This window comes from Polistes dominula, unplaced genomic scaffold (genome assembly GCF_049000335.1).
Source record: "Polistes dominula isolate Pdom_NZ unplaced genomic scaffold, Pdom_raw_medaka contig_15, whole genome shotgun sequence".
In the NCBI taxonomy this organism is placed as follows: Eukaryota; Metazoa; Arthropoda; class Insecta; order Hymenoptera; family Vespidae; genus Polistes; species Polistes dominula.
In genome coordinates, this window is record NW_028300915.1 from 139,161 (window position 1) to 164,360 (window position 25,200).

A 25,200-nucleotide genomic window follows, 5' to 3' on the forward strand; every position below is an offset into this window, starting at 1 on the left:
TTCTTGTTTCATGCATACTCGAAAATCCTGACGCGACATGTTTACAACATCAAACTAATTGCATCGTTTGTTAGCTCGATTATTTTTTACCTATTGTCTACACTTATAGGCTTAAAATATCTATGAACTTCAATCCTATCGACGAAGGAGATGGGATCTTGATGTATTGTTCCCAAAGCGAAGAAGGAGTTGGAGATTTTGCAGCGCTTATAATAAAAAACAAGCACGTTGAATTTTGCTTCGAAATGGGCTCGGGTGTGGCTACGTTAAGATCTAATTACATCGTACAGCCTGGAACATGGACATACGTCACGATAAATAGAGACTTCAAAGAAGCCAAATTATCCGTTAATGGAGAACCATTTATCGAGGCAAGATCTCCTGGTATCGCACGTATCATGCAACTGACTACACCCTTATACATTGGTGGCATTGATCGTAGAAAAATAACATTGAATAAAAATCTTACTGTTGATCGTAGTTTTCGTGGATGCATTAGCGAAGTAAGTAAGAGAGCTAAGTTGGATCCGTTGTTAGTTCATATTAGTCACTAACCGTGTAATTCCCTTATCTAACATACAGCTTGAAGTAGCTTCCGTTAGCCTGGAGATTGTAAAATCGACGCTGGATATGGCAAATATCGAAGATTGCTCTACGCTGCATCCGAATCAAACGATTCCACGTACTAAGCTCGTTACCCCTCCACCCACAACAAATCCGCCGACAACTTTGTACGATTCGTGCACATCGAATCCTTGCATACACGGGTTTTGTCAGAGTTTAGGTTCAAGCGAATATTCCTGTACGTGCGAGTATGGATATGCAGGAAGAAATTGCGAAAATGTATTGAAACAGTGCGAGGTATATACGCCTTGTAGAAACGGTGGTACTTGCACCGATCTACCTGGATCTTACAAATGCGACTGTAGGCTTGGCTTTAATGGCCAAACTTGTGAAAAATGTAAGTCTCTTCGAATGATATATTTAACGAGGAAGGATTTATTATTATAATATTTATTCTTATTATATTATTGATACAGTGGCAGAGATCACTTATGACATCGCGTTTAAAGGAGATGGCTGGTTAGAATTGGACAGATCGGTAATGACGCACGAAGAAGAACGCGAAGTCTTGGGTTTCGAGATATCGACGAATAAAACTAATGGTTTAATCATGTGGCATGGGCAAACGCCAAATGATTTAAATCCCGATGACTATATATCTTTGGCAGTTGTCGATGGGTAAGTTTGTAATGGTTGCAATGGCATATGATTTGATCTACCGTGCCACGAGAGGGTACTTTGAGTAATACACTGCATTTTCGTTTCAGCTATGTAGAATATCAATATAATTTAGGATCAGGGCCAGCAGTTATTCGCGTAACGGCTCAAAGAGTCGACGACGGGGAAAGACATAGAATCATTTTAAAAAGACAAGGTAGCGATGGTAGCATCGAATTAAACGGCGAGCACACGGAAAGCGGACTGAGCGAGGGATTACAACAAATTTTGAATACCAGAGGCAGCGTATATTTAGGAGGTGTACCTGATTATGCAATGACGTATGGACGTTACCACGAAGGATTTTCCGGTTGTATTTACACTCTGGAAGTACAAGATTCGGGAGCCATCGATATAGGAGAAAAAGCTATTAGAGGAAAAAACGTTTCTCCGTGCACCAGGTAAGAACGAAAGAGTACTATCTCCTCTATTCTAAGATTAAGTAACATTAAGTAACATTCCAAACGATATATGTTATACAAGCCTTTTCAAATAACGTTACACGCTGCATAGAGTGAGATGGATTCCATCTTCGTTGGTATTTACGGACGCAGATGCAGATATTTTTGACGCATTTGTACCCCCACCTCCTGTAAATATTATTCATCCTAAACCTGCTGCAAATGTAGCCACACGTAATATTACAAATTATTTACTATTAATCGTGTTACAACACCTGATTGCGATGAAACTAGAAAGTAGAAATGTCATCGTTATTCATACACTTTTTTACGTAGGTGCTATTAATATAGCGAAAAATTCGTTAATTTAAGTAGGCAAATATATTTGAATTTATACAATTTATACGGTATACTTATATTCCAAGTTTGTACTAATGCATAAATGCTTGTAATATTTGTATTTCCGTCATTTTCAAAGAAATGTGTCGATAATTAATAAATTTATTAATTATTTAATGCTTTATCAACGCAATCTGGATAAATCTGACCAAAGCATGGTACGTTTGATCATTAGATAGGCACAATTAGATCGCTTTATTTTTCCCTTTTATTATATTATCCAAAATATAATTAATATATTCTTATTAAAAAAATGATTATTTCACAGTGATCCAGTTGACAACATTTCTATGCATGGTGATCTGCTAAGAAGACATTAAGAGATCTCTTCTCATATGATACGATCCTATCTCATTTTCCACCAAAATTTATCAAATGTTTTAACGTTCTTTATACTACACTCCGTTTGGCAAAAAAAAACTATAAACTCGTTTACCATGTAAAACTAGATATTATATGGAAATTTGATATAACAGCGAAACTTATGACATTATTGCAATTTAAACATTTTTCTACTTAAAAAAAAGATAAACAACATTATTAATTGATGTCAAGAAATGTAGGATATTCGATTTAAAAAAATGTTAATATCAAACCTGTAATGGTTTGCACTAATGAAAGTATCTCATTAAGATTACACTCATTCATTGACAATGATAAGAATCGTAACTGTAGTAAACAAAATAATTATGATTTTTGCTGAAATATTTTGTTTATAATTATGACCGATAACGACGTTATCGCAAACTATAATAATTACTACAATCTTTCCTTTATTCGGTTATGTCGTCATGTTTTTGTTTAAAAAATAATACGTGTTCCTAATATAAATTTTATCCTTTTTTATTAGATGCTTTTTAATGTTAAGTAACGCCACACCCAATGATTATGATGATTTCAAATAATATATAAATAATAATAATATATAAATAATAATAATAATAATAATATTTTTAATTTAACATGTAAGATATATTTCTACAGCTGCCATAGCGATTGAACAAAACAAATATTAAATAACAATAATATATTATATAATTTTTCACTGCCATAGCTATCATTTCTTAAAACTATAGTAGCAACAATGAATAATTGTGGATTTGCCTCGTTAAGAAAATTGTAATGATGATGTGTATGAACAAAGTCACAATTTGTACAATTTATTTTCATCGTCATTTAGCATTGAAGAAGATATTTAAAGAATGAGTATATCAAGTTTTCTTACAAAACAATTTATTACATACTGATCAAATCTATATATTTTTTTAGGCAAAACGTTATAAAATAAAATTCTTGCAACGTGTAGTGAGAAGAATTCGTTTTTACACACTTTTGTAAATCTTACACTTACAGATAACGATGATAGTAATAATATAACGATGATATTGATATATAATCTAACTTAATGTGCTAGTAATATTATCAAAGTCAAGTCAAATATATCTCAATTTGATCAAATTATTTACAATTAAGTATTTCTTTTAATTGTGACTACTTTCATACTTTGGCAAATATTCATTTGTAGATATTATTACACGTTGTACAATAAAGTTAACGAATTTTGTTAATAAAATAAATAAGACGAGAAGAGTTAATTAATTGAAATAAACAATTGACTATTTTGTATCAAGAAATTTGAATAGTCGAGTTTTCGTAGATCAAACGAAAGTAAATTACTTGTAAAACCTTGATTATAATAGTTCAAATGGGTGCTAGTAAAATGTGTTGCAAATCTTGTATTAATATTGAATATACTGCAGCGTGTGCATACAAACAAATAAAACTTAATTATATAATCTTGTAATTAATAACATATTCTTACAATCTACGGATATATTCTATAATTCTAAATAAATAATCAAACATCGTGTTGGGAAAGAGATAGGCCGCGAAATATCTCATCTTTCTCTCTCTCTCTGCCTAATTTCGCATTGTTAATTGACACATTATCTATTTTATTATTCCATAATTCAGCATATCTACGTTATTTTCTTTACCTATATATTTAAATATACCTATATATTTAAATATGTACAATAAATAAAAGAGAATTTTTTACAATAGGATAGAATATAAATTTCATACAAAAGAAAACTATGATATTGCTGTTGGTTATCTTTAAACGTTAATTATTGTAACTCTTTGATTAAATAACCGTACTGTAAGAACTTATGTAAACAAAATTTAACAAGTAATTACAATTTCACACATACATTTTCTGCCATGATTCAACACTGAGAAAATGCTTATTAATGTCAATGCAAGTGCTTATATGACTTGCATTATATATTACATATGTAAAGTTATCAACTGAAAGTACGTAAAGTGATTAAGATGTAGCCTGCATTGTTAAAAAATAATATTAAGAAATGGGGAAAAAAAAAAAAAATATATATATATATATATACATATACATATACATGTATGAGACAATAAATATAATTTTGTTAAAAAAAAAAAAAAAAAAAAAAAACAGTTTACTTTAATCTCGTCTTATTTCATATTTGAAATTGAAAATTGGAATTTAATCTTGCAGGAGTCGTCATAAAAACGCGAAGCAACAAATTCCGGCAAACAGCAAACTTCCTACTCATTTGGCATTTGTTTTGCTGTTGTATTATTTATTAATAATATAATATTATTAAAAATTAAAATACTGCACAGTATAAAATTATCATAATAGTTAGAAAAATAAAAAGAAACCTTCCTAAGGATTTTGTGCTTGAATATGATAAAAATAAGATAAAAATGTAATTTATTGAAAGACATTTGGACCGTTTTTGATATATAATTAAATGAATAACGGTATTGGAATATGCTATTGGGCTAGACGTCTATAATTTGCTATAAATTAATTGTATTACCAGATATAAACGGCAATCCAGTTGGTACTCTTTTTTGGTATTCAATGTATTCATCGCCAAAAAAGTTACATAACATCAATTCTTCTAGAAAAATACGATCGTTGAAAAATCTCCAGGAAGAAATAAGGTATGCCAAAGTGCTAAGTGGATTTTGTAGTATTAACTGTGCAACAAAATTCAAAATAGATTATTGACAAATATTTCTTGGAATATGTGTATAGGATACACATATAGGATATAGGATTTTATTATACCTGAGTTCCAAGAGCCCAATAAAACCAACCGACGTAACTTGGATGTCTAAATATTGCATAAACACCATGCGTTATGAGTACATGATCCTTCTTCTTTTCACTTTGTACAAGATGATTAAAATTATTTTGAGCCGTAAATATAGCAAGTTTTCTTAATAATTCTCCCAAAATGGACAATATTATGCCGAAATAAGAAACATAAGAGGCAACTTTCATTTCTGGGAAGAAATGCCTTTCTATAACATATTCTATCCAACTAAAAGAGGCAGCTATGCCATAAGCAATGCTGTGATTGAGAAGGAACGTATCTACAGATAAGGACGCCGGATTTACCAATGATATAGACAAAAATTCGCTATAATGGAATATAGCTAGTAATATCATATAAGCACCAAACATTTGCCATGAAGGCAAAGCTGTAGAAAATATCGTTATTCCAATACCCACGACATATCCTAGAAACGTGGATCTTAATACGACCTAAAAGAAGACAAACGGATCAATTATATAACTTTTCAAACATTTCTATATTCTAAATATATCACATAACATTGAAAATACTTCATACCTGGTATTCGAATCCACGAAAGAGAAGGGGTAGAAAGAGATTGCAAAAACCGTACTGAAGAATATGTGAAAGCCATATATTTTCAAAATATATACTTTTATCCGGTTCTAACCTCGAAACTAATTCTGGTATAAGTGCAATAATAATAGCCGCACTAAAGAACAATAAGCTTAGTTTTCCTTCGCGACAGAACATTTTGTCGTCAATAGAAATAATTATAATATGAAAATTTATTGAATGAACGTAACGTCAATCGTTATAGAAAAATGAACTTCCTATTTCATTTTCCAACGAAAACTAATGTACTTGACAACACACTTTTTCACTAAATATGTTTTAGTTTATCAAATATCTAAATACAATCAGTCAAAATAATAAAAATAAATGAATTTTAGAGTAGCGATATGAAGAAGGATAATATTTAAACGCCGGTCGGTATTCGAATGTCTCTGTTATTCAATCGCGGACAAGGTTACTTGTCTCTTTCCCAACGACGATAATTTCATTTATTCCTTTGTATACATACGTAACCGATTTTCCATTCGAATTGTTAACAATTTGTTTTTCAAACAGTTTCCAAATCACATAAATAATCTAAACAAAACTTTGTAAACAATCTCTCACACCTACGAGTTCGTTGAAATGAACACAGATCAATTTTCTAATATTGGCAATCTTGATTTTCTTTGCTTCACGATGTCACCAATGTATATTATAACTTTAATGTCATTGGAAAATGGTCATTGCTAAATCGACAATTATTACAAATATTTGATATTTATTGTTGTTTATCTTTATCGCATATTGGGACAAATGTAAGTTGCAAATTTGAAAAATACATGCATACTTGAAATGAGTATTATTGGGATTTTCATTTGACGTAAATTCAATAAAATTATGCGAAAATACGTATACTTGTACTTATAAGAAAATTGAAAAATGTAAATAATTTCTCTTTGAAAATACGTTCGTTGAATAATATTTTAATATTGGTTTTTAGTATTTATTTTCATTTCCCGTTCCCGCTTGGTTACGTAACGCGGATCATCGATAGGAGGCAGCGCGGGCTTTTCAAACGCGTGCCTCTGCTTTCACGTGACTCGAGAAAATACGCGTGAAAGGCAAACCTTTGTTCGGCTTACGTAAAAAGGGGATATCTCCTTCCATCCCATATCTCCCTTCCACCCTATATTCCTTCCTTCCTTCCTTCCTTCCTTCCTTCGTAGAGAAGCTTCCTTGTAACAAATCATTCCACCAGTTTGTGTCCGCTTTATCGTCGTTGGAACGATAAATTAATTAGCCATTATAGCCTTTTACGTAAGCCTTCAAGTTGATACGTATGCACGTTCTACGATACGATTAACAAACGAATCCCGTTTACCAATTTTACGAGATACAACAAATTTTAATAGAAACGTCAATGAACGTACAATTTTAATGAAGACCCCAATCGTTTAAAGTTTTTCTCTTTGACAATGTACGCGCCATTTATATGGAAAAAAGAAAGAGAAAAATAAAAGTGGGTATGGCGCGTTTTGCAATTAATTGGAAAGCAATCCTTTCAATGGATTTCATCGAAATGTTCTTATATTATACAGTTTTACGTGCACAACGATCAATTAGAAATATAAATAAAAAAATGATTAAATCAATGATACTTTCTCCTCTTTAGAAAGATTGTAACAAATTGTAAGTTTTTGTAACGTTTGAAAAGTATATTCGTAAGATGAATCACAACCCATCAAACTACCCATCATGTCTCTAAGCACTTAACTTGTATTACTTGTTTATCGATATATCCAATAGAGAATGTGTTTTTCCAACATAAGGAAAAAGCTAATAAGCAAGAAAGCTATAAAATAGGAACACACCTAGCTATTTTTAAATGATTTAACTCGAATACGTAAAAAAAGAATACGTAAGAAAAGAAAGTTTGGATAATAGAAGACCCAATGGCAAAAGGATAATCGAGGACTAGAGATGGAGGGAGAATTCAACTCGGGGCGGGATGCGCGCCTGACGAACCTCCAGAACAGTTTGCGCGCGTACACTGACGCGTTACCATCCATATTTATATTTATTTCTCTTTCTCTCTTTCTCTCTTCTTATTTCTATCCATTAATCTTTGTCATCATCAATCTTTCTCTTTCTCTCCCTGTCCCTCACACTCTCTTTCTCTCTTCGTTCATTCACGTCTCTTTTGATGATCGTTGAAAAATGTTGATCGGTACCGTCGTATCATCATCTTATCGTCAACGCACCCGTCGCTCCTTGCCGCCGGGTCATCGTAAGACTTGAACATTTTTCTAAACAATTTGGACGAAGAATCGTTCGGTGAGTTTCTCCTACTGTTCCTTAATACAAATTACATATAAGTATATTAACCCTTTATTAACTGTTGCATATTATTTACTCTTCTTATTGAATTTCGCAAAGCGTCAAATGCCGAATTTATCAAATAAACTAGGGAAAAGTATCGAAAGTTAGTACTTAGAGTCAAAGCCGATTTCCAAAAATCATCCTTTTTCCAATTGGAAATGGAGGAATACTCTCGATAATGTATAATGCAAGCCTTCCCTGATGATCGGAATTAAAATCGTTGTTCCGCATTTAATCGCTCGACCACGAAAGACGGCTTTTGCAATCTATCATTCGACAAAATGTGGTTCAAGGTATTTTTCGCTCTGTAGAATAACTAATATTTCTGTACAATAGTTCTGTGTGTGTTTATACCACTCAGCCCTCTTTATCGTTCTTTTTTTTTCTTTTCTTTTTTCTTTGAAAATACGTGCACCTGCGCTATGTTTTCTACTAATTAAGTACTGCGTCAAGGGAATCTTGCTATTCTTCAAAAAGAATTAAACGAGCCCCGTGTTTGTTTGCCGAAAAATAACATATACCATATTATATATATATATATATATATATTACCGTGAGGAAAACATTCATTTGAAAAAGAAAAATGAGATACATTTTTTATCGATCGTAAGTACTTGGTTTTTTGGTCAATTTTCAATAAAGTGTATTTAAAAGTGTTGCGGGAAAATGAAGATAACTACTCGGAACGCTTTTTTTTTTGATCCGCGAGTAAACGAAAGACCTTGCTCGTACCTTTCGATTTTTTCAACAATCAAAATAGAATTAAAATAAACAATAGCGTGCTTTCTCTATTCCGCTAAATTATATTTTTTATTTTTGTCATCATCATTATTATAGTAATATTAGAATACGCGTGTAGACATTTTTGTATAAATTTGTTAATTGTTTTACGACAATCTCATCTTCACGAAATATTAACCGTATTACATGGGTATTATTTGAGTACGTATTGCATTACTAATAAGTTTGTTAATTCATAACCGTATTAATTGGAGAAACATATTACGGTAATATTGGAAAGCGTTACTCTATGCGACGTCATGACCTTAATATTTGCGATACTGGTAGATGCTGATTTGCAATACCTCGATTATCATTACAAACATTTTATCTAATATCAATATTATAATTCCGCTGCATCGTAGAGACTATGGAAACTTCATTTTCCAGGTATTAACCCATTTCCAAAAGTAACGGCGTTTCGATACGTGAGAAAGTTTACCGACGAATACCTTCTAGGTACGTCAATAAATAATAATTGAGGAAGGTATAAAGAACAGCTTATATATAACGAACAAGAACTTTCCATCGAGTGGTTAAACTTTATAGTTTAATTTTCTATTAAATTAATTTGAGAAAAATATTACGATACATGCGACGTGTTTGAAAATTCAACTCGAGCGAAAGTTTTTCATCTTGATGAATTTCCTTGATAGATAGATTTACGATTAACGCTTTCAATGGTGCCTAATTTATGTTGCTTATATTACGTGAATCGCTGCAAATTTGTTGAACAAGCTAATTTACAGTACTTTAGCTTAGCTTATCCCTACTATTACTCCATCTAATTTTTAAACTCTTTTCTTCTTCTCTTGACGTATTAGTAGCTTTATATTCCATCATTCTATACGTGTATTATCCCTTTCTGATCCTCGTCTTTTCTTTGTCTCGTTTGAATTTGTCCATTTTCCCTTTGGCGTTCAATGCTCTCAGCGCAGTTAAATTTGTTTTTTGTATTTTGCCAAGGTTTTGAGCCGGTGGTTGATTGCAATTCCTTTAGCTTTTTCCCTTTATTTCCCTTTATCTATCTCTCTTTTCGCCATCTCTCTTTTTTGCCTTTTACGTTTACTTTTTCCTATTTACATTTTCTATAGATTATTTCTACTATTTATTTTCATTTGCAAAGATATGTTTCTATCGATCGACCATATGCATATCAATTGACCAAACGACGAGAACACATTTAGTGTAATGATTGCATTGCCTTTGATGCAATTCAAATCAATATTAAACGTTCAGTATTAAACATTAAACGTTCGGTGTCAATTAGTTAGACGCAAACTCAAGATTCTTTGAAGAAAAAGTCGTTGACGTTTTAGTATTCAGCTTCTTTCACTTGAAATGTGATCAAATTTAATACTCGTTTGACTTGTAAGACGTCGTATAACGTCGTGCCTTTCATGGCACCGCAAATATTCTAAATATTCTATGCGCGAGGCACGAATAAACGACTCCTCTTCCTCCTTCGAAGAATTCTCTTCCTACATGGCATATTCTACGAGCATAAAGTAGACGTATTAGCGAATCCTGAGCGTGTTATAGAGAAAGCAATCTCGTAGGTGGAAGCGGGATGCATTGTTAACTCGCGTCAAACTCCCGATTCCCTCATTCCTTTTGACGGTACAAGCATGCACATATGCAAGAAGCATCATCTCATCCTTGTCAACGAACAAATACTTCTCAAATACTCCTCAAATACTCCTCAAATACTCCTCAAATAATCCTAGATTTAGCAACCAACTGACAGCTAGTCGAATCACGTCGACAACAAGCCATTAATTACTATTTCTTATTGTATTTCTTCGAAAAATCCTATCGATCATTTAATTCGCATCTTACGCTAATTAGAAACGCCGTGAACATATTCAATACCGCTGTTGCAAATTTCAATGAGCACGCACACACGCACGCACGCACGCACGCTCACCAATTAATACCAAATTAATCTCAAGCTTCTCACGAACCGTGGTATCCATCAAGCAAAAAGATGTCCTTTTTTTCGAAATTTAACGTCAATTTAGCTTTAACGTTGATTCGTGTCGTATCAAATATACTTAATGCAAGCCATGTAGAACTTTTTCCAAATGTTACCTTTATTTGAATAACCATTACTCATTTCACTCTTCTCGGATTATACGCGTACATTAACGGAATTTAAAATAGCTTTCCTTTACGACGTATCGCATTAGAGAGAAATGAATAATATTTTCCGTCAATATAACCAGTTACATTAGTCTTGAAATATATTCATAGAGTCATTCTATGTTTGATGAAATTTTCGAGAGACAGCAAGGTACGTTACGTTATTTACCAGATTCAAATTCAATGTGTAATCCAAATGAGGAAGTTGCTACGACGTTATACAAAATTATCAAGATCCTAGAGTTTAGCTTGGAATAAAAAGAAAAGCGATATTATATCTTTTGTCGGGGGTTATAACATACATAACAACAGGCATATGCAGGCCATGGTTTAGCCGATTTCAATGTAATGCTAAGTAGAACGGCGTATATAAGGTCGTATTTAGTAGTGCATTTTAAAGTATCTTTTATCACAGCCACTTGTACTTTTAACTTTAATATTACCATTTATTGTATGGTAATTTAATATTACTAGCCGTCGTTATTTATTTTTCGTATAGGGTATTAAGAACGGTTCGATTAACAGCAAGATACCTTTGTATCAATTTCATTCATTTTCCAATCTTCTATTATAGAGTAAACTGAAACGATCGTTTTACAGAAAAGACCGATTAATGCGTGAAGACCTTACAAGTGGTTAGTTACTTCAATGATAATGCATAACAAATATGAATGATAAAGTGTGTTCGTACAAAGGATCATTACGTAACCAAAATATATATTACTAATGAAAGCCAATAAAGGTACTAATTAAATATAATAGGTAAGGGAGGGAGGCACACTTAATTATATAAAGTCGAGATGATATCGACTACCACCCCTTTCCCTCTTCCTCGCTGATCTTGTAAATTGTTATCCATTATTTTGTTATTTCAATGAATTAGCTAGGATGAAAATAGTTGTATCCGAAAACGGTTAGCCATCAGCACTTTTCTGTTTTTCCATCCACTCGTGGCGGAGGGTCCTAAGGAGTAGCCACTCCAGCATTTCCGATGGTCTATGCGACGCGACGTTCTATGTTGGAAATTCTGACCTACTAAAAAGGACGCCCTTGCCCCTTGGTTACCTTCGTGCCTGCCTCCTCTCTTCTTCCGATCGATCGTCCCATTTCCTCGCAAAAAAGCTGGCCGCGAACGTACCTTAAATAGAAACGCGATTCTTCTTTCTTGAGTAAATGCGAAGATTTCCTTAAATCCTTCTAAAGCTGTTGCACTTTCTAGTTTGCATAATGTTTATAAACCAACTCGACTTGTGTCTCGAGTGAATCGACCTAACCCCCGATGCACGTGACGCGGCGACATTCAACTTTTGCCGAATAATGTTCATTCAAATTCGTGAAAGAATGGAAGTGTGTACACGTGTGAAATGCACACGTGACACGCAATCATTAATCACATTTTCTACCTTACACCTCCTGACACCCCTAGGAATTAGTCCCCTATATAGTAGGCTGGAATGCGTAGGTATAGCTTAGCTTTGATACGCATACCGATGCAACCAGGATAGAAAGCCAATAAAATACGACGTTATCAACGACACAAGAAATAAGTCACGATTGATATTGACTTTGATCGAAAAACGAAAATGAAAATGAAAACGAAAACGAAGCTACCTAGTATTTCTATCTTTTGCGACATCTTTTTATCCTTTCATCTTCTTACTATAGGTACTCGCACGATATTACATATTTATATAATACTAAGAAAAAAATGAAAAGGAAAAATTCAGCAAAGCATCTTTCTCTTGGGTATCTACAAAATAAGAAGAAAGTAAGGAGAAAGGAGAACAATGCGATATTAAATAGACACGTTTGAGATCTTTGCCAGTTGTCCAGCGGGAAGTTAGAAAAAATATTCTTTTTTTATTTTACTTTAACTCCATTTGATATTCTTTTTGTGAAGATTAATGAAGCATCTAAAAGCTTATCGTTCGCATTATCTTAACGACCATAACAACCGATCTAGACAGCTATGGCGAAAACGGTAATTGGCTGCTACATAATCGTCAATAACATTTCTATATCAATTACGTAACTTACAAAGAGGCTTTCGAAGCATTCAAGGTTGGTTCGCACTCGCGTCTGATCGATAAGCTATTTAGCTTTATCACGTTCAATACAATATATTATATTTTCTCTATTCGCATAAGCTTTTCCGATATCTGCAATGCTAATCGTATCATTGTTACCATTTTTATTGTAAAATAAAAATATATCTCAAAAATAGATTGAATGCGTAACGTTGAAATACGATCGTTCGAAAAGAGACTTAACACTAGCACTAACTCGTCCTACAAGTTGCTAGTTGTAATCGTTCGTTTGTCGGCTACGAAACTTCTCTAATAACTCGAAAACAGTTCTCCTGGCTGGCAGTAGGTCGAAATTCAAGTAGGTCGACATCGAATCACGTAGATACTTTCGTTCTACAAATAATTACAAAAATAATAATAATACTTACTTACTTATACAATTAAATTTATACGGATGGCTATAAAAATAGAGAAAAATCTTGTAGTACTTTGGGGAAAACAAAATCTAGGAAATATCACGCTAAGGCAATATACTGGTAACGAGGGTGCTCGAGGGACGATCGCTCGCTCGGACATGATTACTACTCGGCTATTTTTTTACTCGAACGTTTCATCTGACAATGATATACAATGATAGTGTCAAAATGTTCAAATCGTACATAGTTACACTTATTACATTCTTTTTTCCAAAACTATTCATATAATATATATGCCTATTAAAGTAACTAATTTAACTGAAAATCATTACTGACAAGGAACGTTAAAACAATTCAAAATATTAGTAAACTATAGTAATATATTGGATATACTTTAAATAATTGTTAATTCATCCAAATATATATCTATAATATAATAAGGGTTAAATTATGCTGTAATATTATAAGTAGGAGGCATTAGAGTATTAAAATAATTGTTAATTAATCAATGGGAATGTGTATTGTTGTTTAAAATCACCTAGTATATGATCGGAGTACCGTCCTCTTCGAAATTCACCTTCAGACTGACGAATTGTATTCTATCAAAATTTCTTATATTCAATGTTGTTTATATGACTTTCCGAACACTACACATGTGTATAACGGGTATACTATTAGTAACAAATACAAATTAAGATAAAAACGTTCTAATGTTAGTATTTTTTGCATTCTATTGTAATTATTTTTGACACTCATGTTCGAAGTAGCGTCCTCTTAAAAAACCATCGTTAGACTGGTTTTTTTGTTTTCTATGAAAGTTCGTTTATTTAATGTTGTTTGTATGATAACATTTCCTTTCATGAAAAGTCATATAAACAACATTAAATAAAAGAACTTTCATAGAGGACAACGTGTCAGTCTCACGGGAGATTTCGAAGAGAGTACGGTAAATAGATCATATATTCCGTACTTTTAAACAACAATAGGCACTTTCATCGATTATTTAACAATTATTTGAATATTCTAATACATTCTTCTTATATTACAGCATAATTTAACCTTCGAAGTCACCACTGCGCAGGAGCGATAAAATAATTACAATAGAATGAACAAAATACTAAAATTACAATGTTACAATGTTAAATACTCCTTATTAAAATGATTATTACCGTAGCACACATGCGCCACGTTCGGAAAGACTATAAACAGCATTGAATGAAAGAACTTTCCTAGAGGATAACGGAGCCAGTCTAACGGGGGATTTCGAAGAGGAAGGTACATCGAAGGTACATCGAAGGTACATCGAAGGTACATCGAAGGCACATCGAAAGGTAAATCCTTGTTTTTGGATTACAATATAGATTTTTTGGATGAATTAACTTTGAAGATAACATAATCGTTTTGTATGCGCATATATATGTGCATTCAATAATTTAGTTGCCGATAAATCGATGACATAATCGTGCATAATGTAACGAGTGGCGCTTTGGTTTTGACTATGTATAAGAGAAATTTAACAAGACGAAGCAGTATTCTCCGAGCTGTGCCTTCATCATCTTTGACTGAAATCTCCCAAATCATCCACCCTATCGTTTAGCTCTCTTTCAATTTAGAAACTTGCCTCGCGCTATTTGCCATATATAATATATACAAAAGTATATGATTCACCGCAGAAATGCGAAAATGATTGGAAAATCGATAAATTACGAGTTTGTTCAATACGTGAGACGAGTATCGATAACGCCCGAGTAAAAGTTCGGGAAATTGGAGAGAACGGATATTACGTCTTATGAACCTCCGAAAAGGACTGGCAACACGCCTAATTAATTTTAATCAATGCTTTGGAAGACGTACCCCCGGAAGATGTACCCCCGGAAGATCTTTTGAAATTTGAACGATAACAATTCGGCCAGAATGTAACGCGTTACACGCTCGAACAAATATGTAGAAAATCGGTGTGTCGCAATTGAAATCGATTTTCTCCACACAAAAAAATAGTAATATATTTTAAAATACAACAACGAAAAGTCATTTATATTAAATGCAAGTACTCGCGAAGCGTGAAAAACATAAATGCATCGTACAATTGTTGTAAAGGAAAAATACGTTTTGATTATTTGTTGTTGTTGTTGTTGTTGTTGTATCGAACTCGTAGGGCAAATTGTACATTTTGTATTCTAATGTCGATATCGATTCATTAATCGGCTTTATATCTCCTTTTGTTTCAGATCACGAAATTATTCGATATGAGAAAATACGAATATTCAAATCGTTGGCTTTCTCGTGAAACGAAATATTTTTCAAGGAGAGAAGAAAAATGAAAAAAAAAAAAATGTAGCAAACGTGCGGATAAATATAAAACGATAAAAGATACATTATTCACATTCCGATGAAAGAAAGTGAGAAAGAAATGTGAGATTCGCAAATTAGCGAATGAAATTTGGACGATTTGTCGGATCCAATCGTTGACTACAGGATAAGTAGAGAGAAAGGGAGAAAATGATAGTCGTAAGTTGGAAGATGCAGCTGCCTAGAGGAAGAGATCAAACGGACATGGACAAATAAATAAAAAATGGATGGCCTCGATACAAGAGGTAACAGCGAGGATCTCTGCGATAAACAGTATTTACATTTTACTGCACCGCACGGAGGTAAGATTTGATTCTCTTTCTTTCTCCCTCTTGTAATAGATGATCTTGTAATAGATGTAGGAAAGAATGGTTCTATTTTGTAGAACTGTGGTGCAATCCTGTCTGGGATTTGTTGCTTTGTTGGCCACCTACGAAAGCTCTCGAAACGGCCAGAGAAAGATGCCCATTCATAGGCGGCTTCGATACGACAAGTAAGTAAGACTTTCGCTTATATGGTTTCCATATAATAAATGAAAAAGATGAAAATCGTTGAAAATAGTTCATCCACGTGGGATTCGTAGTTCGGTAATAGGTAAAGCTCTGACATACGCTGATTATAGGAATAACGCGAGTTTGATCGTAACGCTTGTTTCATAGTGTCACTGTGTCCGTGTTTGCCTCCGACTTTGATCCCTGAAGGATCCCTTGCGTCAACTGAGAACAACCACCCTGTGCTCGAATTTCTCCAGAGAGATTAAAGGATAAAGCTCACGAGATATTTCGAACAAAGAATAACAGAACGATTCAATGGAAAAGGGATATAGGGGAAAAAGAAATGAAATTGTTTCCTTCGTCTTCGTATCCAACCAACAAAATTGATACGTAAATAATAAAAGTTATTGCTTTTTCGATCGCGACGCGTTGATTTCTGCTCGGCCAGGCGAAACGAAAGGTGATTTTTTCTTTTTCTCTTTCTTTTCCCTTTGTGCCAATAATCAGGAATCGAATAGAGTTAGAGGGATACGTAGTCCATACGCTCGTCCATCCATTCGTCCATCCATTCGTCCATCCATTCGTCCATCCATTCGTCCATCCATTTGCATTCGTCCAGCATATTCGAGCTAGGAATGCAAATTTCCTGAGAACGCGTGCATTTGCGCCGAGGTCAACGTATGAATCGAACTCGATACCGAGAAAAATATATATTTTGTGTTACATCCTGTCAAAGCTATTCCGTTAAAGCAGAATCATCGATTTATCGAGATTTGCGCGTTGATTTGTGCACCTGCGAACGCACCTACGAATGCAACGACCAAGATCCGACCAATTTCGCTTCGCTTCTTTTATCTTTCTCTTTAAGGAAGCAATTTGCGACGATTTCGCGGGAAAGATGATCTTCCTGTCTTTACGTGACTTACAAGATACTACGTATATATATCTACGTTCAATGCATAACTTTTGTCATTTTCAGAATTCGTGGAGAAGAAATGTGGCTACAACGGACGATGGGAAGGACAAAATGGAAGTCTGAGCGGCGGGGAGTCGGATCACGGATGGGCAAATTACACGACCTGCATGACACCGGAAATGCTTCGCATTCACGAAAAGGTTTATACAAATACGCAAGAGGGAGAGGTAAGAAATATGTAACATTATCATTTTCATAGAATTTCAGCTAACATACGCTTCGACGGATAAAAATAAACTTGTTAAATGAGATTGGGTTTGTCAGGAAGAAGGACTGTCGACGGGATCGTATAATCGATTATTTTCATTTGACGCGTTCATCGTTGATTCGAATAAGAGTAAATCGATCGCGTCCATTTCCTTGCTGACGTAATTTTTCTACACTCGAGATCTCTAGGTTTTGTTATTGTTAGACGTGTGTAACTGACAATAAGAATTCTGCTGTGTGTGACTGTATACTTTAAAGTAAAGAAAAAAACTTATGGACAAAATAAGAAGAGAACAAGGCGCCCAACTTTCTAGCTTCTTATAAGATCCTTCGAGAAAAGAAGAAGTTTTTCGAAGGAGTAAGGTATATTATTTGAAAGAAATAACAGCTGGCATCTAAGTTTGAAAAGAACAAGGTCTATATGTACGCGCATCTTCTGAAATCAATTTCGAAACGATTACGTCGGATAAAAAGAGGACCTACAAACTTAGATGCGAATACTTTAGCGAAATTGCGAATGAATAAATATGATTATATTTTGATTATAAACGTTTTTCCCACGGCGTCAAAGTATATAATAGTAGAGAAAAAGCATATTTCAAAGTTCGCGAATCATCATCTCATTGTTGATGTTTATTTATAAAGCAGCTATTGTTAGCAATTTTCTGCACGAAGGAAAACCTATCTATTGATAGGTTAGATAGAGAATCTTAAAAAGATTCGATTTCGTGTCAATTTTCTCGTGTTTATCCTACGACAGAATCTATCAATGTATTTTTCCCCGTTTATAACTGTGAATTAATGAACCGTTTCTACGGTTATCGTTGCATTATAATAACGTATTAAGGTACTGTCGGAAAATCAATTTCAGCTATGCTTTCGATTATTCAAATAGCTCGAAAAATGAGCTATTTGATAAGAGCAAACTTTGCTCTTAGTACGATATCCAATATTTATATAATAAAATAACGATACCCTATAATGATACCTGATAAATTAATCGAAAGTTATTTTATCTCGGTTTCAGATGAAAATGGACATAGCCGAAAAAACGCGCACCCTCGAATTCGTCGGATTGAGTATATCGTTGGTGGCTTTGCTCGCTTCTTTGGCTATTTTTTGTCGATTCAGGTAAGTTTATAACAAAAAGGAAATTGCGCTCGATAATACTGCTCCGATGCACCTTACTTGTTAGTTATATAATCGTGTTAACGGAAATGAAATGAAGTAACACGTAGTACATCTGCCATTGAAATACGGTGTTAGGTCCTTGAGGAACACCAGAACGAGGATACACAAGAACCTGTTCGTTGCCATGGTTGTCCAAGTTTTAATAAGATTGACTTTGTATATAGACATCGAACTTTTGAGGAGAAAAGTACACAGTCCGCAACGTGGTATAGGAAATACTGTGAGTCATTAACTCAAAATTCGATTGACACGGATCAGTGGTTACAGTACGATCGATCTACCACCATTCACGATTTTGTTTATTTCGCAGCCGTTTCTCTGCGAGGCTAGTTACGTTTTCTTGGAGTACGCAAAGACCGCCATGTTTATGTGGATGTTCATCGAGGGTCTTTTCCTTCATAACATGGTCACCGGTGAGTAAAGTTTCGCCAAACCAAATCTAATAGTATCAATATAACACGTGTATTTCTCCACACACAGACGCTCTCGTTCAAACGATTTTATTTACTTTTCAACTTTTGTTCGCGAAAATCCTCTTTCGCTGACTGAAAAATAAACAAAAATAAAGAAAAAATAAATAAAATAAGAATGAAAAAGAAGAGGGTTGTACTTTGAGTAAACGAACTTCCTCCCATGAATGTTAAACGGGCCATTTGCATCCGTTAACGAACGCATCCGCTTTGTTCGCTTGGATCCATCCCACTTTATTTTTTCATCAAGAACAAGTGGTGTCTTTTTACAAAGGTGTATAGCCTTTTCTCTTTTTTCACAAGAAACGAAAACTTTCGATAATAATTAGCGGATGCATTTCGTAAAAGAACAACATTGGCAAACATTTCAAAGAGTGCTGTGTTTTTTATTTGATTGCCTACGCGACCCTGACGCAACCCTGACGCAACCCTGACGCAACCCCCTGCAGTGACCGTCTTTCAAGAGACTTCTTATTACCGTATATATCGATTCGTGGGTTGGGGATGTCCCGTTGTGATAACGTTGATTTGGGCCATTGTCACGGCACTTTACTATCATCCGAAATCCAAGTAAATTTTGCTCATTTTTTTCCTAAAGTCTTACTCAAAGGCGAAACGTTTCTTCTAATAGTATATATTTTTGGATAGATTTTCAAGATGTTGGTCGGGATATAATTTGTCTTCCTACTTTTGGATTCTCGAAGGTCCGAGATTCGGTGTAATACTGGTACGTATGGAGCTCGAATAACATAGCCGAGTAGTAATAATAATAATAATCATAATCATAGGTACGCTTGTTGAGCTTTAATTAGTGCTCTTTTTTCTCTGTAAACGTTGCAGCTAAATTTTTTGTTCCTGCTCAACATTATACGCGTGTTGGTGGTGAAGCTACGGCAAAGTCATACCAGCGAGATTGAAAAAGTTCTGTAAGCTTTAACAGAGTTTCATTAAATAAATCGTAATGTCAACGACGAATAGTCAAATTGTCGTGGTCAAAACCACTTGATTTTGTATTCGGTCGACGAACGAAACGAACAAATCGTTCCTTTTCGTCGATACCAATCGATCAAATTGCTATTTCTAATTCCAATAGCTTATTACTTGTTGCAATTGTTTGTAGATAGTACGACGTAGATAATAGGACGTAGACGTTCGTCGACCATACGATCAAAAGTAAAAGGAAAATCAAAGAAAGTTATTAAAGATATGAAAGTTTGTCGATCAATCTTGTAGAGAAGTTTTTCGCTTCTATGTTTTTCAGAAAAGCTGTAAGAGCAGCCGTTGTTTTATTGCCCTTATTGGGTATCACCAACGTTTTATTCATGATCGAAGCACCGCTGGATAACGTGAAAAAATTTGCGTTGTGGTCGTACTCGACGCACTTTCTTACGTCTTTCCAGGGCCTCTTCATCGCGACTCTCTATTGCTTTCTCAATGGCGAGGTAAGAGAAATTTTCTTTTCTTCCACAAATAGACGTTTTTCAAGAAAGAAAAACTTTCTCGGAACAATGAAACACACACACACACACAAGTAAAGAAGGAACTTGTTGTTAGCAAAGAATAATACAATTTGTTCTTTCCCTTTTTTTTCCTACTCCTTCGAAATAATTAGCATTAAAAATCAGATTGAAGAGGTAGGTAAAGTTTGGAGCAGTCGTTAGCAAGTTAAACCGCAAATAAGTAAAATATGATCGCGTGGCTGAAATGTAGGCGATCGACACGCTTAAATAGAAACGCATCTCGTGTTTCGTATCGAATTAGAATGGAAGTCATTAAAACGCGCGCGCCCTATATTACGTCGCACACCGCGAGTAAGGATCGTTAACGAGAATGGTTAAACTCACATATATATGATATATACAAGTGTACAAGTATATGAGTTTTTTCTTAGCGCGAAATTGCGCGAAATTGCGCGAAATTGCGCGAAATTGCGCTCAAAACTTATTATAACTGTGGGAAATGTCATGACGTTGACAGGTGAGACTAGCTCTAGACAAGACTATCACCGTCTATCTTTCCCTAAGAGGAACGGATCTTCAAGCTAGAAGACAGTCGACTTACAGCGGTTGTCAGCCTTATCGAATAACCTCGGGTAAGTCTCTCTGGCGCAACCCTAACGTCATTTGCCAAATTCTACATTTCTTTCGATGTTGCAGAACGGCGTTCTGATTATGGCAGTTCTTGCGAATCTTCGACATCGAAAAATAAATCTCGTGCCAAAACATCCCCTCGTGCTATCGAACATGCAACGATGCCTTTGAATTCGGCGACGACCACTGCAACAACGACCACGACCACGACAACGACGACCTCGACAACGACGACCTCGACAACGACCACGACCACGACCACGACCACGGAGCAACCAGCGAGCAAACCAGATTACGCGATCACCGTCGAAACATCTATCGTCCAATCTCGATGTATCGAGTATGGTGTAATAAGATTCGAGGCTAACTCGATTAAACTGAAATGAATCTCTTGGAAGTACTCAATCTCTAAATAATAATCCGAAAGAATGCAATGAGTAATTGTGATCTATTGAAAAAAAAAAAAAGAAAAAACTATATAGAAAATTCGTGGAAATACGTAGATCGAATATAGACGGACGAGTGGCTATTGAATAATTGCACGTATGTACACATACCTATATTATAATATATATATTTAATATTAATAATATAAATATAATTATATATATATATATATAATACGTTCGACGCAACGGCCTGCGAGAGATTCATTATTTGTCAAGGAGTCTGCATATACGTATACCCATACGTATTGCACCGAATCGTCGAGTTCTTTTTTATTCTAGGTGTGTGTATATGTCATATAACTTTTATGTGCACCCACGTAGAAATAAGAAATAATATTGTCGAATGTACGATGTGGTCCAGTGAAAGATGATTTGGCATTTTATAAATATTTTCAATGAGGATATTCGTGTGCTTGATCAAGAAAATATTGGCCAATTCGCAGCACGTCAATTTCGATGATTATTCAACTAATCATCTTAGCTTATGTTCAAATTAATTTCGATAATTGCGTATTCATTATTATCATTGTTCAACCTGCAAACTATAAAAAAGTTGCGTGGCAAAAGTGTCCTTATATCTTTTAGAAAAATCAATATAACGATTAGTTGTGAGAGAATCATTTAGACATTATCCATTACATTATCCATGAAAAATTGATTCTTTTCGTCTCCTCTCTCTCTCTCTCTCTCTCTCTCTCTCTCTCTCTCTCTTTCTTTGACGTAGTTGATACCTGCTTAAACATTACTTGATTTTCATCGAAATTGTAAGTGCTCGCGAATTTAAGTCATTCCAAAATGATCAATATCATTTGTTTCTCGCGTCTTTGTAGAATCGATACTCATCGATTGTTAATAAAAAGCTTGGCTTGGTCCATTTGTCATATCCAAAATATGAATAAAACAATGGAAAAGAAATATGACGAGAGGTGAGATTGATACGCATTCGAAAATATACTTATTTAAATATATACATATTTTCAGAAAAATGATTTTATTACGATAGAAAGACACAAAAGTGGTGACAAGTTATAGGAACCTTTCTACGTATATCCTTTTACATATACCTTCCTGAAAAAAAAAGAAACATTCTCTTTTAGTTATTTTGTAATAGCGACAAATGCATTTGAAATTGCAAGCTCGAACGTTCCCGCAGTTTTGTATTCGCTATGATAGTTATAGTTCGCAGAATCAGAAGGAACGCTAAATTGTTGTACATAGAAACTTATACAAGGACGGACTTATCGATTCCTTAAAGTTAAATATTAAACGCTAAGATGACTCCTCAATTCCTTCTCGATATTCGTCGAAACGAGCAATTATATTTTTTCCTTTTTTAATGTAATTGTAGAGTAAATATAGATAAGTAGGTAGGCGACGAAGGATTACAGGGAAAAGGACCCGATGGTCGAAATAAAGAAGTAAGTTGTGTGTGTAAGTCTGTGTGAGTCTAGAAGGTTCTCGAGCGATATCGGAAAATTCGAGAACGATACGGAGGATGGTCCATTCCTCAGGGATGCAGGGTGGGGGCAGAAACTTATAAGGGAGCGTAGAAGAATCGAGCAATTAGAGAGTGAGGATATTCGCGGGTTTCGCGCCTTTTCTGAGGTCAGAGTGAGTGTGAGACATTGTGAATTGTTATTATAAGCTAATTGTAATAAATAGTAACTTGTCGAATAAAAGAATATCTTTTATATCTTAAGTGGTGCCGGCAACACAGGGAGATTAGATTTCCTTACAGTAATAGATTATCTTAATAAATATATCAATGAAATGATATTCTAAGTCGAGAAGACTATCACAGATACGTTCTCAGAGACTAATTAAAGAGTATTGTCTTAGTTGTTCATAGTATATCGTTCACAAATCATCAGAACTCGTCGTGAAAGCTTTTCTCGGTGTCGACCATTTTACTGCACAAAAAGAGATCGGTCTTGCTCAAAACCTCCGAGAGATTTAATTTCCCGTCGAGATTTATATCCGAGAGACTGATCAAATGTTGAGCCTCTTGAATCGCGTGCCTTGGATTCCGTGGATCAATATACATCTAGAAGAAAAAGAATAAGAAAAAGAAGAAGAGAAGGTAAGAAGAACTGGGCAGGGGGATAAATGCAATCGAGTAGAGAGAGAGAGGAAATACCGACCAAGAGTTCGGTACGATCTGCCTTTCCGTTTTTATTTCTATCGATGAGATAACGGAACTCCTTTCGCCTATCGGTGCTACCTCCGACCGTTTGATGTCGATCCTCGTCGAGTTCCAGGCCGACACCTTCGGACGGCAAATCCGAAAATTCATCCTCCGTCAATTGCTCGTCTCCGTCGCGATCTACGCCAATCAATATAATTAATAATAATTGTTGTCATTTGTAACGATGATAGAATTGAAAGAATGAAACATTGGCAAATGGTTGTATTACCAAATTTGTCAAAAAGATCCTCCACCATTTGCAAAAGTGCCCCGTGACTGCTCTCCGGATGAGTAAAGGACAAAAACTCGTCAAGGGTCAATTTCTCCGGATCGTTTCTCGCTGCATCCGTCCATCTCGCTCTGTCTCTCATGATACTCTCCTTCAAGGTTCGCGACATCTCCTTGTGCCTTTTGTCGTGCGACTGAATGTAACTCTCTGGGAAACCGTGCGATCGTAGGAAATGCGCGTGATATTCTTCCCAGGAAACTTTGCCTATACGAGAGCAAGTAGAAAACAAGGAAAGGATAAAGAAAGAATCGTTCACAAGCTCTTCCTTACCGTTTCTTGGATTATTGTCGATGGCAGTGAAGAGACCGACGTTCTCTTGTATAGCACGACTAATGTGTTCCGTGATCTTATTGTGAATCCATTTGGCCAGCTCTTGAATATCTAACAATTGATTTTCGTCGACGTCCGCCCTTCGAAAAATATCCTCCAACAAAGTTTTCGGATCATCGCGATTCTCCATTTCCTCTACCTCCCTTATAGTCTCTTCGTCCCTACGATCGAAGCCAAGGTTCTCATAACGATTTCGTAGCTTTTTTTCAGTCGCGGTTTCCAGTTCGAAAAATAGGCTCTCGATCGCGGAACCTTCCTTATCACCGTCATCGTGCTTCGAGATCGATCCCGAACTTCTCAGAGGTACGTTCTTCTTGTACCAAACGATTAAAAAAGAAACGTATAATACGAGTGGTACCAAAATGGTCCATCGTAAGAGCCTAAGCCATGGCATTCTACGAACTTGAATTTAGGTGGACGCCCTTTCGATACGTCTACTTGCAATATAAGTTATTGTAATAGGATTCATTACGATCTCGATTAGGAAAGTCTAGGAAAGTTCACTTATTTTTCACATATGGATTCACTTAGTTGTTTCATTAAGTCGAAACGCGGCACGCTCGCGTTCTCTGATGGAACGCATGGTACGACTTTAGGAAGGAGACTCGAGCGTACGCTAGCAGGCAGGTCAAACGTTCGTATTGATCCACTTTCACTCC

At 34.9% G+C, this 25,200-nt stretch overlaps 4 protein-coding genes across 9 annotated transcripts in view; 2 read left to right on the forward strand and 2 right to left on the reverse strand.

Moving 5' to 3' along the window:
• trol (terribly reduced optic lobes) overlaps positions 1–4,064 on the forward strand; it is a 63,981-nt gene extending 59,917 nt beyond the window's left edge. For all 4 annotated transcript variants that reach the window (XM_089170084.1, XM_089170085.1, XM_089170086.1 and 1 more), the window contains 6 exons: positions 110–503; positions 583–961; positions 1,041–1,242; positions 1,332–1,682; positions 1,795–2,239; positions 2,350–4,064. In XM_089170084.1, the coding sequence (XP_089026210.1) occupies positions 110–503; positions 583–961; positions 1,041–1,242; positions 1,332–1,682; positions 1,795–2,053 (1,585 nt within the window). In that variant the 3' untranslated portion in view covers positions 2,054–2,239; positions 2,350–4,064. The remainder of the gene's footprint in view (positions 1–109; positions 504–582; positions 962–1,040; positions 1,243–1,331; positions 1,683–1,794; positions 2,240–2,349) is intronic.
• A 469-nt stretch (positions 4,065–4,533) lies between these two features.
• On the reverse strand, positions 4,534–6,813 carry ste14 (isoprenylcysteine carboxylmethyltransferase ste14). The gene is made up of 3 exons (XM_015328155.2): positions 5,768–6,813; positions 5,200–5,679; positions 4,534–5,108 (listed from the first exon to the last, which is right to left on the reverse strand). The coding sequence occupies exons 1-3, from the start codon at positions 5,960–5,962 to the stop codon at positions 4,926–4,928; spliced, it is 858 nt and encodes a 285-aa protein (XP_015183641.1). The 5' UTR covers positions 5,963–6,813; the 3' UTR covers positions 4,534–4,925.
• Positions 6,814–7,791: 978 nt separating this feature from the next.
• On the forward strand, positions 7,792–23,613 carry Pdfr (Pigment-dispersing factor receptor). 3 transcript variants are annotated; one of them, XM_089170098.1, is made up of 15 exons: positions 7,792–8,101; positions 9,317–9,385; positions 14,686–14,842; positions 15,740–16,162; positions 16,246–16,353; positions 17,334–17,497; positions 18,565–18,668; positions 18,804–18,948; positions 19,039–19,141; positions 19,648–19,768; positions 19,847–19,925; positions 20,039–20,124; positions 20,460–20,640; positions 21,176–21,290; positions 21,355–23,613. In XM_089170098.1, the coding sequence occupies exons 4-15, from the start codon at positions 16,084–16,086 to the stop codon at positions 21,672–21,674; spliced, it is 1,605 nt and encodes a 534-aa protein (XP_089026224.1). In that variant the 5' UTR covers positions 7,792–8,101; positions 9,317–9,385; positions 14,686–14,842; positions 15,740–16,083; the 3' UTR covers positions 21,675–23,613. The 3 variants fall into 3 exon arrangements, with proteins under 3 accessions (XP_089026224.1, XP_015183635.1, XP_015183638.1); XM_015328149.2 differs by lacking the exon at positions 9,317–9,385; XM_015328152.2 differs by lacking the exons at positions 9,317–9,385; positions 14,686–14,842.
• On the reverse strand, positions 22,665–25,174 carry myd (stromal cell derived factor mayday). Its single transcript, XM_015328154.2, has 4 exons — positions 24,482–25,174; positions 24,152–24,415; positions 23,879–24,060; positions 22,665–23,781 (listed from the first exon to the last, which is right to left on the reverse strand). Exons 1-4 carry the CDS (start codon positions 24,933–24,935, stop codon positions 23,605–23,607), a joined length of 1,077 nt encoding a protein of 358 aa, XP_015183640.1. The 5' UTR covers positions 24,936–25,174; the 3' UTR covers positions 22,665–23,604.
• Between the last annotated feature and the right edge of the window lie 26 nt (positions 25,175–25,200).